This window comes from Malania oleifera, chromosome 1, assembly GCF_029873635.1.
Source record: "Malania oleifera isolate guangnan ecotype guangnan chromosome 1, ASM2987363v1, whole genome shotgun sequence".
Taxonomy (NCBI): Eukaryota; Viridiplantae; Streptophyta; class Magnoliopsida; order Santalales; family Ximeniaceae; genus Malania; species Malania oleifera.
Window position 1 is genome coordinate 96,624,041 of NC_080417.1, and position 20,305 is coordinate 96,644,345.

At 34.4% G+C, this 20,305-nt stretch overlaps 2 protein-coding genes and 1 long non-coding RNA gene across 4 annotated transcripts; 1 reads left to right on the forward strand and 2 right to left on the reverse strand.

The window, feature by feature from the left end:
* The first annotated feature begins 239 nt into the window (after window positions 1-239).
* LOC131166586 (uncharacterized) lies at window positions 240-15,785 on the forward strand. Its single transcript, XR_009139871.1, has 3 exons — window positions 240-433; window positions 8,669-12,491; window positions 14,803-15,785. It is a non-coding gene; the product is annotated as an uncharacterized LOC131166586 (long non-coding RNA).
* Window positions 14,072-15,690, reverse strand: LOC131166576 (suppressor protein SRP40-like). The gene is made up of 2 exons (XM_058125168.1): window positions 14,838-15,690; window positions 14,072-14,505 (listed from the first exon to the last, which is right to left on the reverse strand). Exons 1-2 carry the CDS (start codon window positions 15,635-15,637, stop codon window positions 14,337-14,339), a joined length of 969 nt encoding a protein of 322 aa, XP_057981151.1. The 5' UTR covers window positions 15,638-15,690; the 3' UTR covers window positions 14,072-14,336.
* A 2,244-nt stretch (window positions 15,786-18,029) lies between the features above and the next one.
* On the reverse strand, window positions 18,030-19,141 carry LOC131166590 (uncharacterized). Of its 2 annotated transcripts, XM_058125183.1 has the most exons (3): window positions 18,652-19,141; window positions 18,419-18,524; window positions 18,030-18,301 (listed from the first exon to the last, which is right to left on the reverse strand). In XM_058125183.1, exons 1-3 carry the CDS (start codon window positions 19,038-19,040, stop codon window positions 18,263-18,265), a joined length of 534 nt encoding a protein of 177 aa, XP_057981166.1. In that variant the 5' UTR covers window positions 19,041-19,141; the 3' UTR covers window positions 18,030-18,262. The 2 variants fall into 2 exon arrangements, with proteins under 2 accessions (XP_057981166.1, XP_057981162.1); XM_058125179.1 differs by having other exon boundaries at window positions 18,030-18,524; window positions 18,652-19,139.
* Window positions 19,142-20,305: the final 1,164 nt, after the last annotated feature.

A 20,305-nucleotide genomic window follows, 5' to 3' on the forward strand; every position in this document is an offset into this window, starting at 1 on the left:
GAAGAAAAAAAAATATATAAAACATTGATGTGACCCAGCCATGCAGCTGGGCCCTCTTCAAATGTGCGCTAGGCATGAGTCAAGTGGTGCCACACATATTTTCTTCTTCTTTCCCCCTTGGGCAACCTTGTGTGTGGAGTGGTGTGCTGGGTTGCTTTTGGCAGGAAGTAAAAGGGCTGGCACGTGAAGGAAGCTTGTGTGTTGCATGTAAGGCAGTAGGCATGCTGGAAGTAGCTGGGGTAGACGCTGGTAGGAGGCTAGGGGGGACAAAAAGGAAAAGAAAAAAAAAAGAAAAAAAAAAAGAAAAAGAGGCGTAGGCAAAGTAAGCTAGGGTTTTCTGGGGGTTAGAGTGTGGTGTGTGGAGTTTGTTTTTTTGAAGACCTTGGGAGCTGTGCCGCAGCTGGGAAATTGGAGACCTGAGCCTCCCTTCACGGTAACCTCCTTCACTCCATTGATTTCTCTCTCTCTCTCTCTCTCCCTCTCCCCCTTTCTCTCTCTCTAGATTTTAATTGATTGTTTAACTACTTGTGCACTTTATTGTTATTTTAATGAATATTTTAATGTTGAGTTCATGTTGATTAATCCATTAAATACTTCCATTTCCAGCACTGTTGAGTTTATTCTCTCTCTCTCTCTCTCTCTCTCTCTCTCTCTCTCTCTCTCTCTCTCTCTCTCTTTTGTGTTAACTAGTTATTATTATTTGCTTTCATTTTGTCATTCAATACATGTTTTAATATTTAGTTTTGGAGAATCATTACATTGAATATTCGTATTTGGAGTTAATGTTGAATTTAAATTTTTATTTGAGTTGGTTGATGCATTAATCCATTTCACTGTTAAAGAAATTTTTTGTTCACTCCCTCTCTCTTTGTGCTATTTTAATATTTTTTTTAAACTTTTGTTTAGGGTATTTAGAGTGATTGCTTTTTCTTTTTCTCTTTTAGTTCTAAATCTTAAATACTCGGTGGAATGAAATTTTATTTGAGTTGTTTTTATTATTAAAGTGAGTTTGTTTTTTTCCTTTTAATTAAAGTCATTAAATCTAGTTTAAGTGATATTTTGTGTTGAGTTTGCTTGCTGCATCTATTTAAAAATAATGTTGGATTTAAATATTTGTTCAAATAGTGTGTTTAGGTTATTTTATTGTTGAAGGACCTTTGTTTAGGTTAGTTTAGTTAGTTTAGGTTGATTTTGTTATAGTTTGTTAAGATAGTTAAATGGATTGTACTAGGTTAGCTTACTTAGTTTATTTGTTTAATTGTATGTTAGTTATTCTCTTGTTTATGCACGTTATGTTCTTGTTTTAGGTTTTAATTTGTTTCCATTTCACCACAAAGTTTCAAAATCCCAAAAATTTCGAATCTGAACCATGTTTAGTAAAATTGTTTTCATATTTTCTTTCCTTATTTCGCGCTAGTTTAAAACTAATCTGCATTCCCTGAGGAGACGATCTAACTTATTTGGGCTAATTATTACACAACGTAACTCCTATACTTGGGATAACCCTAGTGCTATTCATTTTTAGAAGTGAGTCAGTTTGAAATAATACATTGCAAGCATGATATGGATGAAAGCTCAGTGATGACTGTAGACTGACCATAGGGAACCACAAGATAGTTGACTGACATTAGGGATCAACTTTGGTCGACTGACACCGATTTTTTTGGATTAATTCAAGGCCATAGACTGACCTTAGGACCCTACACACTTTATAAGAAAAAATCCCTTAAGTCAAAATTGCAAATTCCTTTAGTTTTAAAGAGCCTTGGTCAATCGAACCATTAGAATTGTAAACGCCTCGGTAGACCGATTGGCCAGAAAGTCAATTTGTTGACTTGGTTCGGTCAACTAAACCAAATTGAACGCACCGTCCACAATCAATCGAACTGTGATAGCGATCGTTCTGACCTTCCTCGGCCGACCGAATGATCAGTTCAAAATGATCTCAGCAAAACCGAACCTTATGATCCGACAGACTGAACTTTAGCTTGGGCGCTCGAAACCTTGAAGGTTTGGATTTTCACCTCGCTCGTTTAATCGACCATTTCCCACAGCAAACCAAACCTCGAATTGATTTCAAAATTCATGTGTCTGTTTAGTCGATCGACCCCAAGGGTCAGCAAACCGAACCTCTCGGGTTGCCAAATTTTTCTGCGGTAATTAGGGGTGATTAGGCTTAAATTTTAATTAAATTTTTTTCAAAATACCCTTGATGTCCCCAACGGTCAGATTTCAACCCAACTCTGTATATACCCCCTCATTATACATAATTAGCAACATGATTAGTGAGAAAATTCTCTCGAATTTTTAAATCTTACTTTCATCTTCCAAGCTTAATTTTTTATCCTCTCTTTGTTATTGCTTTGAAAATCTTTTCTCAAAGAAAGTGTTTTATTTATCTTGGGTATTTGTTTTACAAATCAAAAATTTATTTACTCTCATATTGCATGTATTTTTCACATCCTATTTTGAGAGTATTATTCAAGTTTCTCCCACATTATCTTTGGCAAATATTTTTTGGTGGAGAAATATATTCTTAGCTTGTGAATCTTGCACATCTATTGCAAGATTCAAAGGTTCACTTGCTTGTTTGTGTGAAAACATTTTTTTTTAACCAAAAACCCTAATATTTATTGTGCTTGATATTTGAAAAATCTTATTGAAATATTTGTTTAGGGTTGTAGAGTATCTTTGAGTATTCATATTGTGATCATACCATTCAGATTCAAAGATCTCACTTACTAACACATATACATATAGATGCACATATTATTGTGAGTTGATACATTGTTTGACCAATCTCACTTGAGCATAAATCCTTATCATATGTGAGTGTATTTAGTGTGCTTTAATTGTTGTACATCATCTGCTTGTATTAGAAGCACTATATTTGTTTACAAATTTGATATTACTGGTTGTATTCCCGACATGTGGTCGGAAGAGGGAGACTTGCCCTGTGAAAAGTCCTGAATTGCTTAGAATCAGTTAGGAGAGCACCAGAGTGGCTTAGATGCAGTTAGAAAAGCTTGGATGTGCACCATCTCGTAAAGTGTGCATCAGACTGGTTCATACCGGGTTAGGAGAACTAGGTGCATCATCATGTAAGGTGTTATAATCGGTGCCGCTCCACCCACAAGTGAGTAAGTTTAGTGGAATCCTCTTGCTTGTGAGCTTGAGGCGGGGACGTAGGCAAGTATTGGCTAAACCTCGATATCATATCGTATGTCATTCTCTCTTACCCTGCATTACTTTAATTTCTGCACTTAAATGTTTACATTTCTATTATTGTGAATGCTTGGGAAATACTGAGACTGTTTTAAGTTATGTTGATTATTTGCTTACAGTTATATTGTGGATATTGGAATTCGTTTTAGAAAGACCCTAGGTTGTGATATACTATTGTTGGTTTTGTTGAACCTAGGAAGAAATTTTTAAATATCCAATTTGTTAGAATTGGTGTATTCCCAAGAGGGGGGGGGGTGAATTGGAATTTTAAAACTTTTTCACCTAGGTTGATCTATGAAACAACGGAATGAACACAACCTAGGATCAATCTATACAATTTCCAAATGCGTAGATAAATATACTGTGGAAATTAAGTCATACGCATCATTCATCCATAACATACACGTGCGGTAAATATAAAATGCAGAAATATAAGCAAACACACGGTATGTTATCGGGGTTCGGCCAACTGTGCCTACGTCCCCGCCTCAATCTCGCAAGCTAGAGGATTCCACTAATAGCTCACTTAAGGGTGGAGCAACACTATTTACAACCAGGTCAAATTAACACAGGGCTGACCTCAACCTTAACCAGGTCAATTAGCGGGGCTGACCTCAACCTACATGCCTTAACAGGACGACGCACCTAGCTTTCCTAACCGGGTCTTAGCCAATCCGGGACTATTTCAGGGCTAATCTCCCTCTTCAGGCCCATACCTGGAAATTCAATAGTATTTGAAATACAATCAAATGGTACAATGAATAAGCTTTCAAGTAAAGCAGATGTGTACCCAAATACGCGTAATTACAAACACCACAGTATGATTCAATATGTAAGCTCAATGTGGTCTAAGATGTCAACTCTCAAATAGATTTACTATCATTGTAATGAGTGCGTGAGAGTGCAAACCTAAATGATCTTTGTATCACAGGATATTCAATCTAAGTGCCCAAACAAAGATATTATCCAAACTTCATATATTTCAATCAACAAGTTTTCTCAATACATATATGTATATGAAGCTCTAGCAATGTATAAGTTTGGTTTGCAAAAAGATTTTAATCTTTGTATTCAACTATAGATATAAATCAATGAATATTGCAACAAAGATTTCTTTTCTCACACAAACAAATATCTCTTTAAAGATTTATCAAGACAAAGCCCACTAGATATTTGAAAGTATTTTGAAAATGTTTTGCAACCAAAAACAAATACAATCTTCTTAAGATGTTGCAATGAAGGTGCAAATCTTAGAAGATCTATCAAAGTCTTCTTAGGATAGACTTATTAACAAAGTCTCCTAAGAATACTTAGGTTTAGCTCTTAATGAAAATAAATCAATCAAATATGAATGGGAGAGCAAACCTATTAAATATAAACACTCAATCGACTTACAGAGGATTTAAGAGATCGAAGAAGGTAAGCATGAGTGAATGGGGATTGGATATGAGTATTATAGGATTTGAGATTTTCAGAGAATTTCTCTTAATCAATATTTTTAATCCCTTACTAATTATTCCAAATGAGGAGGTATTTATAGACAACCCTTGAAATATAACCGTTGGGGACCTATTGGGAATAATTAGGAAAGTTTAATGACCTTTCAAATATTTTAACCCTGTTTAAAAAATGTTTAATCGTGGTAAAAATCAGGGCAACCTGAGAGGTCCGGTCGATCAGAAATGTTTCGGTCGACCAGGACACATATGGTTTGGTCGACTAGGGGAGTTTTGAACTAAATGGTCGGTCAACCGTATCGTTAATTCTGAAGCCTTTTTCATGGTTCGGTCGACCAGGACTGAAATGAACTAACTTGTCGGTCGACTGGATGAGGCTATTTTTCATATGTCTGAGGTTCGGTCGACCGAGCCAATTTGAACTGGCTGGTTCGGTCGACTATACAGATGGGATTTCTCCCGAGGACCCTCGGTCAACCAGGTAGTTGGAGTACAAAATCTCTCGGTCGACTAGGAGGTCAAAATGTTGACCCGGTCAGGGTTCGGTCGATCGGCAAGAAATGAACTGTGAAGTTCGGTCGACCGAGCCTTGGTCAAAATGTTGACCCAGGGCTAGTTCGGTCGACCGGCCCTGGTCGACCGAAAGTGCACCAAGTGTGCATTTCGGTCCCTTTTTGCAACATATAAACCCTATTCAAGTGCCTATCAAACATAGGTGCAGGTGTATGTGTCCTAGGGTCATTTGGGGTCCAAAATTAAGACACTGAAAAAGTCTGGGGTCGGTCGACCCCCTAAGGTCTTTCTAAGGTCACATTCAGTTTACGGTTTGTTTGAGCTTACGTAATAAATCAAGAAGGTGATGTGTGTGTGAGCTTATTACAAACCAGACCCCTAATTACTATTACAGACCCTTTACATCAAAGAAATATAGTAATTAAATTATAACTAGGGTCTTCAAGGTCTTCATTTTCCTCCAAGGGTCTCCGAGTGCCATCATATGATACTGCCAAGATAAACCTGCACATTAACTCAGCAGACATTAAATACATGAGTATTTGTCATAATCAAAACAGGGATATGACCTATAAGGTCAACACAATTCACCCCCCCTCTTGGGAATACACCAATTCTAGCATGACTTATACAGAATTATGAAATGATGATTATGAAATGAGATCATGTTTACAGATATATTATATAAACTATACTATATGATATTAGAACCCTGATGGACTAGGTATGTTCAGAGCACGGTACCGTAGATAGCTATTAAGATTAGACAATGTAATCCCCTTGTGTGCTGACCCGAGTAGTGTTGAGAAGGGTAGGATGGGCGGACCAGGTTGGGTGTATAGCTGGCAATGCTGCCACACTATTGAGAAAGTATTGGTGTCGGAACCGATTAGCCCTGAAGTGTTGAGAAGCGCAAGATACCCACTATGTGCCGACCCGAGAAGTGTTGAAAAGCGTAGGATGGGCGAACTAGGTTGGGTGGGCAATCGTGCATAGTTATGTTATGTTTGACTTAGCCTAGTAGGCCAGCCATGGTTAAGTCCGGCCCTCGGGCCGCACAACTCGATCATATTCGGGGTTAATTCATGATGTTATGCTAGAACCATCAAGGGAAAGAAAAGGAAGTATCTTATGTATATATGTAATTTTATGAAAATAGAATTATCTATTACGTTAAAGTATGTTTGAGTAGAAAATATGTACCTTGAAATGTATAGATGTGAGTTACGATTGCTATACAGATTCTTTTTCAGTTACAACTTAATTAATAGTTATGTTTAAATATGTAAAACTCATTTGCCACACATTGATAATAATTTATTCTGTCTTACTGAGAGGTGTCTCACCCCAATAAGTATTTCAATATTTCAAGACCACGAGGGGATCAAACCTAGAGCTACAGGACATGACATAGATAGTATTATTTAAAGTATGTGCTGGTGAGATCGGTTATGTATATAGTGATATTTGTGATACATCTGGGGTCGTATTGTAGTATTATTTTTGGAGAGTAACTTATGTAATTATGATGACAATAGTGCTCTGGTATTGTATCTGAGATATTATGTGTATGATTCTGCTGTATGGTAGATATATGTGATGAAGAGGTCAGCCTAATACCCATTTAGGGTTCGGGATATTATAGCATGATATCAGAGTTTAATATGTGGAAAATAAAATATAGCAAAATTTTAGGGCTATCTCATTAATAATCAATGTTTTATATTTGAAGTAACACGCACAAAAAATTAAAAAAAAAAGTAAAAATAAAAATATCTCTTGCTTAAAAACTAGCTAGCTCGCCATCCTCTTTTGCATACATGATATTCAAGTGGTTAAGGTCGAAGACTGTCACATCATAAGACTTGTACCTTATGTGATATAAAAAAGATGTGAAGTTTAATAAGTATTTTAATTTGTCATTAATGATCCAATTCTTTCTTAATCAATCATTTTATAATTTATGCTCTATAACTATATTTTTAATTATTAGAACACTTATTTTAGGATATCTTGTTATGATATTTTTTTGGTCAAAAGTTTAATATTTGTCATCTTATGTTTAATTCTAAGGCTGAACTTTTATTAAGAGTTGTATGATATTACAGTAAACATTATAGGAATGAAAACTAAAACCAAAAAAAAAAAATCCAAAAAAAAAAACTAAAAATAAAAAATTCAATAACTTTAATATTTCTGAAAGTAAAATGAACTAAAATTTTGATTAAAAAAACATTCATTTTTTTCCTTATTCAAAACAACAAAAAATACTTAAAACAATATAAAAAATTTAAAATATATTATAGTAAAATATTAATTAATTTAATTAATTTATTATAATTCAAAATTTTACATTTTAATACTATAAGAACAATCTTATTGTACACGAAAATTGAAAAATAATAATAATATTTTAAAACGGCTATTATTATTTATTGCATTGAATTAACCAAATCAATTGTGGCCTCAACTACTTGTGAGAGAAAAAGAAAAAAGAGACTTGGAGGACGTGGGGCCCCAGGGAATTACTTCAATGCTTAGCCCGATGAAATACGAAGGATATGAATGATAAAACAACAATATGAAATTGACAGACGATGCCTTACTTTCTTCAGTGCATCCCATTTATAGGCATCTAACTTCCCTCTCATTGATTCCTCATTCATAAGGAATCATTAAGAGTATAGGGGCTTACAACCTAGGGAGGTCTTTGTTAAAGGAAATTGAATGTGGTATTTGTTAGCCCCAAGGTTTATTAACCTAATTATGGTGGTAACAAACTATTATGGACTAATGATTTTGTGCTTAACTTATATTTTACAGAATTTAAGCCATTGAATTTGAAAAAAAGTTAAAGAATTAAAAGAAAATTAAAAAGTTAAAGTTTCATTTATTTGTACTTTTATTCTCCCATTTGTGATGTAGTTTAAATTGCAAAACTATGAGAAAACATAAGGCATAGGACTAATGGACCAAAACTGACAAAACAAGAATAAAAGGAAGACCAAATCCTAACCTTGTGCCAGTTTTTCTACAAGCCTAGGCAAAGGCCAAATTGCTTGCGACAATATTCTTCGTCTCTAATAGCTAATAAGTAGTCAACTAGACCCTATAAGTGGTTGACAAGTCTGACAAGCCAAAAGACTCTAACAAGCATAAAACAACTAGTTTTTATCTAAACTCTATATATATGCCCTCCTAAGCCTTGAAAACACTAGAAAAGTTATCGATATTGAACAACCAAGTTCTTTTGGAATTATTCTCTCTCATTCTCTAATTGTGCTATAAAATTGCTCATCTTTGAGAGATAGTTTAGAAAAATCTTAAGCTAATATTTTGTTTATTCATTGAGAGTTTCTTATGTAAGCTTAAGTTTGTGTATCATTCCTTATAAGGTATTTTTTTTGTTGTAAAGCTTTCTTGTAAAATTAAGGGTTAATTATTTTGGTTTCTTTGTCTCTGTGAAAAACAAGGGGTGTAATTGGTGTCATTGCCGGTATTAAAGTAAAGAGAATTAGTGAAACCTCAAGATGGTTGATCATGAGAGCGTGGATATAGGCAGGGATAGCCAAACCACTCTAAAAGAGTTTACGCATCTCTCATCCCTTCTCTCTTGATTTATTTGCATTTATATTATATACTGTACTTGATTCTTTAAATTGCTTTAAAATTTGTATCAAGCTCATTTAATTTCATTAAAACCAGTTCACCCCTTTTTTGGGTTGTCACTTGGGTCATTAATTAGTATCAGAGCTAGAGCTCTTCTTCTAAAATTTTTGGGACTTAATTGTCTTAGAATAGATCCATGGCAACTCAGGCTTTTTCATTTGGATTTGAAGGGTATTCTACCACTAGACCACCACTTTATTTATTTATTTATATGGAACTGATAATATTTTTTGAAAAATTACGATGAGTATATTCGTTTAAACTTTTGATTGCAAAATATGACATACTATCCAAAATAGATATACTCTTCCAATAATGGTGGGAAAATAATGTTATATATTATTCTTATTATCATTGTGATTAATATGGTTGATGCATATGATTAATATTTATTTTATTTATTAAGTTTGCCTTTTCTCCTTCAAGCCTCTATAATATTACTCTTAATGTAACATTAAGTAGCCCTATCTTCGATTTTTTTTAAAAAAAATTTTTTTTCAAAAAAAAAAAAAAAAAATCTATCACTATTGAAGCATGGCAATGTATTATCTTTACAAACAATTATTTAAAACATCACACAACTATCACAAACCATTCTTCAAACATTCCTAAGCTAAAACTCATTCCTAAAATAGGAATACTTGAATCATCTTTGATCATTGAAAAAAAAAAAAAACCAAAAAAATCTAGAAATATAATATAAATTTAAATACAATAAAAATATGTTCCCAACTTTCTTTATAATTGATTTAGAAAACTATAAAATAAGGTGATATTTTATAATTATTTGAAAAATAAAAAATAAAAAATAAAATTACTCTCACAAATAAATAGTGCCAAAATGAAGACATTCTCTACTATGGTCTATATTCACTTACTCATAATTAGTTGCATGAGAATATTAGAGGCATAAAATATTTTTTTTTAAATGATCGACAAAAATTTATAAACTATAAGTAAGTGTTCGCGCATTTACTGATTATTAATTTATGGCAAACGAAAGACAATATAAACTACATAATAAAAGAAAAACAAAAACAAAATGCATCATGACATGCATCACTTCAAAATTTTCTTTCTTATAATTTTAAATTTTGAATTGTGATATTTATTGATTTATTTTGTTATGTTTTGAATTTTGAATTTTTTTTTTCACGTCCTGTGCACTAAGTTTAGAAGAGGATTTTTAGTCCAGTTGTTTAAAAGTGTAAAAAAATTGCAGTTCACTGCACAAAACTCCTGCGTATGTGAGGTCTAGAGAAGGGACAAACCACAATAGGTTTATAGTATGTAGTTTTATCTTATATTTTTGTAAGAGACTCTTTCTACGCTTTAAACCAGTGACCTCCCGTTAGGTCATACGGCGACAATCTTACCCTTGTGCCTAAGCTCTCATTCAATTGTTTAAAAGTATCCCATCCCAAAATTATATAAACACAACTATTGCATAGCTTTCCACACCCCCAAATAATTTTCTTTGATAGTTTATTAAATCAACTTCTACATAAATATGAAGAAAAAGAGAATTTAGTTGAAAAATATAAAAAGATAAAAAAATATGTAAGAAGAGAAGATTTAAAAATATATATTTAATTTCCCCTTACATTGATCTAATTGAAGGGACACCAAAATGCCAAAAAAAAAAAAAAAAAAAATTATTAGTCATGCACACACACTTATCGACATGCTATTGCAATGTAATTAAATGGTAAGAAAAAAAATAACTTTATTGGCAGAAAGATGTGAACTTTGCAAGAAGATTCAAAATTTCCCAATGTAATGTTTTAAAAATCTAAACATCCTCCTTTGATATTTAGGATATTTCTAGCACCTGTGTTAGTTTATGGGGTCAAACATAAAGAGGTGATGCATTAGTAATGTGGAAGGAGATCCACAAATTTTTAGTATTTTAAGAGAATTCTGATGTTGTGTATGTGTGTGTGTGTGTGTTTGTTTTTTTTTTTTGGCGTAACCTCTGAAAAAGTATTTGAGTTTTTGAAATTTTAAGGGTGTTTTTCTTTTCTTTTTCATGACAGTTTTTTAGAGGTATATTGTAACGCCCCAACCTGAGTCTGTCAGGGAGCACTGCGTTTATCCTCCTCCACCTGGATCAGACAACAAGGAGGCGGATCTTATTGGACTAATGACTGACTCCACAGACCAACACATGATATTTTAATGTGTTTTGTCCCCACTCACATACTTTCTGAAAAACTTCTCAGAAGGTCACTCATCTCAATATTATTCCAGTACGCTTAACCGTGGAGTTCTTTTTGGAAGACTTTTGAAAAGAAAGGTGCACCTTATTGATATGGGTAGTAATATTTAATCTTTTTTAAGTCTTTATTTCACGGGATATCACATTCTCCCCCACTTACAGAACGCAACGTTCTCATTGTGAACCCACATTTCCAAACCCAAGCAATGTGAATCTCCTCACACTTCCAGCTGAGTAATTATTCTGATACTTTTTTGTGACGCCTCAACTTAGGTCTAGTAGGAAAAATTGCGTGTCTCCTCCTCCACTTGGACCAGACAACAGGGGGCGGATCTTATCGGACTAATGACTAACATCACAAACCAACACGTGTCATTTTCAATGTATTTTGTTTTCACTCACACACTTCTTAAGAAAACTTTCCAAAATATCACCTATCCCAATATTACTCCAAACCAAGCATGTTTTTCGAAAAGAAAGATGTACCTTATTGATATAAGTATCTAATTATTTTTAAGTCTTTCTATCACGGGATATCATATATGTTTCAATCAAATATTTTCTTTGAAGAATTAAAAAAGGAAAACACCGTAAAAAGTAATTAATTTCATTTTTCATTATACTCTCCCGACATATTGATAAAAAAAATTTAAAATAAAAAAATAAAAAAAATTCAAATGTTAATAACATCTACAATTAAAATTATGCTCATTAATTTATTTAATTTTAATTTTTTTCACTTTTTTAATAACTAAATATGGAAAAATAATTATTATTTTTCTAATATTTTAAATTCTAAACGCACCCTAGCGAAGGAAGTCTATATTTTTCACTAAATTTTAAAAATATAAATATTTATTTTGGTGTTCACCTACTCTATGGGTGGAGTTTAGAGATAATTAGTATAGTATGAGAAATAGTTTTATCACTTTAAATTTGAAAATTTATCAAAATCTATCAAACTGACTGAAAATTTATGCTGCTAAATTCATAAAGTTAAAAAAAAAAAAAAGAATTATTTTTTTTAGAAAAATAATTTCTCTCGTGTCTGCGGAGGAGGAAGAACCGGAGCGAGACAACAGGCAAGCTTCAGGTTACCCATCTTCTTCTCAACCCTAATTTCTTGGTATCTCAAAATTCTTTTGATTTCTCTGATTCGGATGGAATCAAGAGAAGTAAGAAAATCGTTAGGTATTTCAGTTCATCTGAGAAGCGCAAGAAATTACGTTCTCATCTCATCCCATATCAATGACAAATGCAAAGGCTTGAGGATTGTAGCTTATGGGCGAGGAATTTTATGCAGCAATTGGTGTCCCAGAGTGGCTGAGCTTTGATAAACATATTCTGCAGATTGAATCCGTAAAGCAGAAAGTGAGCGGATTTGAAGTCGTAATTTCGATGCTCGTTAGGTATGTTGTGATGCTGGAATCAAAACTACAATTTGATTACCGATTTCCACATTCTTAAACATGATTTTTTTTTTATTTTTCAACTAGTTGATCCCGATGCATTCTTATGTGAAGGTTGTTTGCTGTCTTTCCCTTGTGTTTGAGTGAATATATGTTGCATTTGTTTGTGTACTCTGGAGGACAAGAACAAAAATTGAGGAAATTGTGGAGGGAAGAGACAAAAATTAGGAGGAAATCCCTTTTCTTTTTGTTGGTAGATTAGATTCCTGTTTTTAGGTGGCAGTTTCTTCACAATCTGCAACTTACCTGCCCTTTAATTATGAAATAGAGTTTGCACTATCATTTTTCTTTTATGCTTTTTTTCTTCTTCACACCTTTAATTGTAATGGCTAATATACTGCATTAGAAGAGATCTTATACAATTTGCTTAAACACACTACATATCTTTGCAATAATAATAATAATAATAATAATAATAATAATAATAATAGTAATAGTAATAAGAACAATGACAATGACAACAACTATTGTTGTGAAATCATGCTCCAAATGTATGCACGTACATTTAATAAATATAAAAAATAGAGAAAATTAAAGAGAGAAGAAGAACAACAATTTCCACTATATCATCAAAAGGAAACTAGTATAGGATTTCAATCCTGAGCTACAATATGTGTATATAGTCCTATATAAAAATCCCAAAATACCTTTATATGATGATGCAATTACATTATGCCTTGACTTATGTATACTGTACCATAAGGCGAGCTGCCCAATGCACCCCGCGAGGCTGGGTTTAAGTATATAGGGAGGTTTTGCATGGAGGGCAAGCGGGCTTGCAGCATGCAAATCCTCTCACTTGTAACAGATTTCAAAGTGGATAATTCCTCTGAATATGAGTCATAACTCTACAATTATAAAATAAAATGAAGATATGTGCTTACTGCTGTGCATTTGAATGTCTTTATGCAAATAAACTTAAATCCTGTTGACTTAAAACTGTATGTTGTTCCTTTAGACAAGTTCTCTTAGCCTAGTTTATTAATTTGTAATTTTTAAAGGGGCCGAAAAAAAATCTTCGAGAAAGTAATAGCTTGTATTTTAAATATCATAGTTTGTGCTTGGTCGTTTCTCGCAAGAGCTTCTCAAAAGTGGGGATATAGGAAATTTCTTGAATCATATTCTTCCCGCACAACTCATTTGGTTTGGCAGAATACTATTGCTTGGAATGAGATGCAATATAGTGTAAAATTGGAGAATTGAGGGAATAACTATTTCTTGTATATTCCTAATTATTTCATTTAATATGTAACAAGAGAAAAATAGAGATTCTTAGGAATGGTTATTTCTTGTCTATTCCATATTATATATTCCTAAAAAGTTTACATTTTTATTTGCTTATAATAACAACTTAATTCCTTGTATAGCTAAATGTAACTATCCCATTATAACTAATCTATTCTTAAGAATGGACATTCTGCGAACCAAACATATCTTATTTTCAAACTAAAAGCCAAGTTCTCCCTTCTACAGATAACAGAGATAAAAATATTTTTGGAAGGGAAATAGTGTATCTAAGTTGTTGAAACATTGCCAAAGACAAAGCACATTATTAAGTCAAATAATTATTTTGTATTTTAAGAGGACTGTAGCACTCTGAAATAACGCAACAAAGCCTCCAAGGACTGGAGTCCAATTTTAGATCTCCGACATAGAGGAAAGATTATGAATATAGAAAAGTAAAGAATAAAAACTAGAGGACATGTTAAGCTGGCAACTGGAACAAAAAGGCAACCATTCCAATAATTGTTGTGGAAGAAGAAATTGCTCGAAGGGGTCATTCTGTCAACAGCAGCATCGCCAAAATCGGAAGCAATGGAACCATCTAAAATTAACTGGACAAGGGGTGGCTTTGGTTTCATCAGGCTTCAGCTGTGGTTTCTTGGGCTCTGGGTTCTCAATTTCAACGTTCACCTTCTCTGATTTAATACTTTTCCCCCCTTCACCTGTGAATCTGAAAATGAACAAAGAAGATGAATTAGTATAATATTCTGGACAGGTCAGTAAGATGGCATTATACTTGTGAGCCCAATAAGTCTTTACTTTCTGTTGTAATTCATCATATAGAAACAACCGGATTGAAAAATATCAAAGCATGTAAAACATCTGCAGTTCTGACTTTTTTTTTTTAGATTGTGTTATTTTTTTTCAAGAGAAAGGCCAAATGTGGACCCAAAGTAGGAGATAATTTTTGCAATTCAAGTATTCATTTGTGCATTTTTTTTTTTGTTTTTTAAATTTCTGCATGTAGGAATCAATTTTTAGAGGCACAACCAGATAACTTACACTGGGAATGCAAAAGAATAGGCGCTGGTACCGCTTCCATCGGAATTGTAGGAGGCACTTGTAGAATTACGGATTGGTTCAGAAGAAGGCAATTTATCCTTAACATGATCCTCTACAGCCAAAACCTCCTTTGTGACTTCCTTTGGCAATGCTTCTATTGCGCCAATGTCTTCCCCAACACTTACAGTGCTCTTTCTGTCATCAGAATTCAGTGGTGAAGGAACAGGAGGAAGCTTAAATGGTGAATTGCTAAATTCTCCAGACTTGGACAATAGAGCAGCGTAATCTGAGAAACTGTTATTCCCCATTTGAATGCTAAACAACGATTCAGTTGAAGCAACACTCCAGTCCATGGGTGAGACAGGTTTGCTGCAGAAAATGGATGCTGGGATCCGATTTGGGTCATAGGCCATAGGTCGCCCCATGAAGTGGACTTGGGGGGATTGCGCAACTGATCCACTTTGCATGCTCCATTGAGGAGTTTGTGGTGAAACTTCTGGCAACAAGGCACCTCCCAGAGACCCATGACCCGCTTGTTCAGACATTGGGGAATTGTTAAGAACATCCTTGCTGAAAATCATGTCTATTGAAGAACCTGATGAAGAAGTAGAAGAGCTGGACATTTTGCGAGGAGAAGAATCAACTTCCTTACTGTCATCCTTGCTGAAAATCATGTCTATTGAAGAACCTGATGAAGAAGTTGAAGAGCCAGACATTTTGCGAGGAGAAGAATCAACTTCCTTACTGTCAGATTCCTTCCTTGAATGCAGACTACTTCCATTCATATGTTCATGATCCATGATAGAACAGTTTACCAGCCCAGGTCTTCAAATGCTCTCGATATCTATTTGTACTGCATAGGGTGAAGAGACTTTTAATTCTACTATTGGCTTGTAATAACTGACATGCCATTTGGCATTAATATACATGGAAAATGCTTTACCACCACGAGTGAATCAGAAAATTTTAGGAATGTATAGAAATGCAAGGCCTACAATATGATCAAATCCTAGAGTTTGCATTAAAAAGAACCACGAAGTGATAATAAAATTTTTGTTGAGTTTGCACCTGTATACTGGCTTTTAATGTTCTAGATGTTTTTCACAAAAATAATTTTTTCAACCAGAAAAAAGCTCTGTAGAAAGGCTGGAAAGAACATCCAGATTTTGTGAAATTATCTAGTCTTTTCAGAGTTCTTTTTAAAGTTATTCAGTCACACCTGTCAAATGCAGACGCACACATATCATATTATTCATGGTTTATTTCGGAGCTAGATTATTTTGGGTGTGTATCAAAAATAATTTTATTGCAATCTCCCTGCTTTTGAGGGTGGATAGCAAAAATGTCGATCTTGTATTCTAAAATCGAGACTTAATCATTCTAAAAAACCCAATCAGCCTTTAACAAAACTGAAAATTGTTTTTCACAACTGAATAAATTCTGAATGATTTTCTGACAAGTTTCATTTAAAGTTGTTACGAACACCTAGTCTCAGATTCAACTGTGTGGTTCAGCTGGCATCATTTTCCCTGTTTTCGAGGGTGAATAGCAAAAATGTCAATCTCGCATTCTAAATCGAGACCTAATCTCATTCTACAACCCAATCAGCCCCTTCAACAAAACTGAAAATCTTTTTCACAACTGAATAAATTCTGAATGATTTTCTAGACAAGTTTCATTCAAAGTTGTTACAAACACCTAGTCTCAGATTCATCTGTGCGGTGAAGCTGGCATCATTTTTCCTAATTGAAATGTAAGACAAGAAGCAGCCTTTAACAAAACTGAAAATTGTTTTTCACAACTGAATAAATTCTGAATGATTTTCTAGACAAGTTTCTTTCATAGTTATTACAAACACCAAGTCTCAGATTCATCTGTGTCGTGAAGCTGGCATCATTTTTCCTAATTGAAATGTAAGACAAGAAGCAGCCATACCATTGAAGAATTCACCCAAACACATACCGAAGGAAGGCGAACAAAGGGAAAACAAGAAAGAGAGAAGGGAAAAAAAAAAGATGTACACGGATGAGATTTTTACAGAGATGAATCTGGAAGAAGCCTGCCTGCCTCTGAGTTCTTCAAATTCGTTAGCAGAAGAGGAGGCAGAGATGATGATGATGATGATGTACCCAGATGAGATTTTACAGAGACGAATCTGGAAGAAGCCTGCTTGCCTCTGAGTTCTTCAAATTCGGAAACAGAAGAGGAGGGTAGCCGTTATTTGGGGACGCGGGAAACAGTTCTCTTGTCCCAATAACTGTTGTTTGGTATTGAGGGCTGGTGTTGGGCTGGGCTGGGCTGAACTGTATCCTCCCTGTTGTGGGTTGTTTTTTCTTTTAGCATTTTTTTGGAACCAAATACCCTGCTGCCATGTTGCTGCCACATTTCAGCTTCCAAAAATAGTTGTTTAATAATTTACGCGTCGACACCTCACCCTTCTTTGTTTCTAAAAATTACTGGAGAAAAGGAGCCCCAGCTCAATTCTATTGTTTGGCAAGTGTCAAGTAAGATAGGCAATGTTTTCTCTTTTTCTTTTTCCTTCAAAAATTGTCGAAGAACCAAGTTATTGGCAAACCCTTTTGAGTTTGAGCAAGGATGTTTATGAATATGGTTTAAACTAATGAACGAAGCTCAAATCAAACAAGTTAGAGAGTTTAGCTCGTTTATGTTCGGAAACAGCTTATTTATGCCCGTTTATTACTTATTTTAGAAGCTTTTGTGAGTTTAGTTAATTTCTTTATTATTATTATTATTATTATTATTATTTTATTTTTTGACCCTTTTCATCTCTTCTTAGGATTACATATGAATTAAATCATTTTGTCAAAAAGGTTAATTTGAGGTTGTTTTTGTACTATCAATTAACCATGCCAAATCCTTATTAAGGTTAATTTGTTGTAAGGCAAGCTTGAATAGAATCAGACTTGAGTCATGTTAGGGGCTCATTTAAGCTTATTTTGTGAACAATCCCAGCTTGAGAGAGAACACATCTCTCATTTGAAAGGTCAAGCTAAAAATTTGAAGCTTATTATGTGTCAAATTTGAACATGATAAATTTTAGCTCGAATCAACTAGAGTGCAATTGATCCATCATGTACTGACCATTTTTCTAAATTCACCTGTACATGTTAGCAGTTGGCACGCAGACAGTGTGTCCGTGACAAGCATATCACATTCTTTTATGAAGAGAGCTTGGACGAACCAAAACCATTGCCATTACAGAAAAGCCCTAAACGATAGAAGAACTTCCATTAATTTAAGCTTGACAAATTCCAACCCCCCTACCCATGTTTATACAATGGAACGCTGATCCATATGCTGAATAGTACAGAACTACAGACAAAATTCTAACAAGCTCAAGAATCCAACTGATTAATTTAAACTACCCACCAGCACATTAGGACTATGTTGTAGACTCGATCAACTCAAAAGAGCCCTACATCCTGAAGGCGCGACTCCAGAATCTGCGGTTGCAGCAAAGCAACAATTGTTCATAAGTTTTACAACATCCCAAGAAATCCCTGCTCCAAAAAGTTGCAGGGATAGTGAAAATATACGAGGGCATATGACAGTAACAGTACCTTAGGTTGATTTTTGGAAGGGGGTAAGAGCAGGCTGCCCTTCCTTCTTCTGGCGAGAAGCCCTTTCGAGATGGGAGACATCATCAGATCAGTTGGGCTTGTATAACTGTCAAAAATTTTTTGAAGATTAATGACGGTAAAACTCATTAAATTTTGAACAGATTTATCCCAAGAATCAGAGAAACATTTTTTTGATACATTAGGATTAAAAGCATTGGGGAAAATTTGGGTACCTTTCGGGATATTTGAATGCTTTGGGGACACTTAGGCGGACAGGGGACCCTGTTTTGCGAAGATCATTGCTGGAATTGTGTGATTTCTGATCCAAAATTTGTTGATTCTGAGTTGGTGGTGTTTTCAACTCCAACAGGGTGTTTTCTGACTGAGCTCCATCGTCCTTGTGAGGCGCTTCTATCGCCACCTTCTCCATTTTTGACGTAATGAGGGAAGGGGAATTCACAGCAGAGAGAGTTAGGCGGGCAGGGGTTCCCGTTTTGCAGGAATCATCTGACTTCTGATTCGAAATTTGTTGATTCTGAGGTGTTTTGAACTCTGGAAGGGCATTTTCTGATTCAACTAGGTTCTTCTCCTTGTGAGGCGTTTCGATCGCCACCTTCTCCATTTTTGAAGTAATAAGCGATTGGGAGCTCACAGGAGAGAGAGAGAGAGAGAGAGAGAGAGAGAGAGAGAGAGATTGGAAAGGGCTATGATTTTCAGTAGTAATAAATAGAGACAGGGAAAGTATATCGGGGCCAAGATGACCGTTCTGGGTAGCCAGGGACTGCAACGGTCGAATTGGGTTTCTAAGATTTAAAATGAACCCACTTCAACAAAATCCAACGCTTAGAATGAAAAGTAGACACTAAAAAAGAAAAGTAGTTGCCCAGGATTTATAAAAACAAATGTTGACAATACATCTAAAAAATACTTATTACAAACTACATTTACATTTAAACAGTATATGCAAGTTTTGAATTTGAATTATATAAATGAATTTGAATTTATTTGAATTTATGAATTTTAGTACAAATTTGTATTACATTCTCTAATAAGTTTGAATTTGAAACTCCTAAAATGGAGACAAGATATATGCATAAGTGCCCCCACAAGCATGGCGCGGTGGAAATGCATCAGCATATATGAAGGAGCATCGAGAGTTCAATTTCAGGTAAATATACTCACGAACCAGCGATACCTATGGGTGGTGAGAGTTTACTCTGTGAGCCAGCGGAAACCGTGGATGGTGAGAGTTCGATCTATGAGCAAGCGAGAACCATGTATGGTGAGAGTTCTCTATGAGCCAACAAGAACCATGGATGGTAATGAAGATGTGTCCTGTAGGTCGGGTTGGCCGAACGTTCAACTGATGCACAAAAGTTGTGTCCGCACCTAGATTTTGCCCCGATCAACGAGACTTGGGGGTGGAGGATGCTAATCCGTAAGTTTGGTGTCGCACCATGGGATCCGAAGGGCTTGTTGGTAACTGAAGTTCCTATGTAATCAAGAAAAAAAAAAAAAGATATATGCATAAGATTTAGAATTGCAAATCACAATCTATTTTATTACTATTTAGATTTACTTAAATAATGTTGGACCTGTCTTATTAAAAAGACCACAATAAAGCATAGTATTCATTTTAATTTGTAGGTTTAAATACAAACATTATATCTTATGATAGTCTGTGCAACTGTTTCTTGTAAGCTTAAAGATGTATATGGTTTAAGAGAATTCAAGTGACTTAAATTTTGACCTCAATTTTTTATTAATTGTTTTTTGAAACTAACCATCTACAATCATTTTCAAAGTAGAGGAATGCACAAAGTACAAAAAATGTAGGCTAATCATTTTATAAAATTATTTTTAAGATTTCATCATAAAAATATGAGT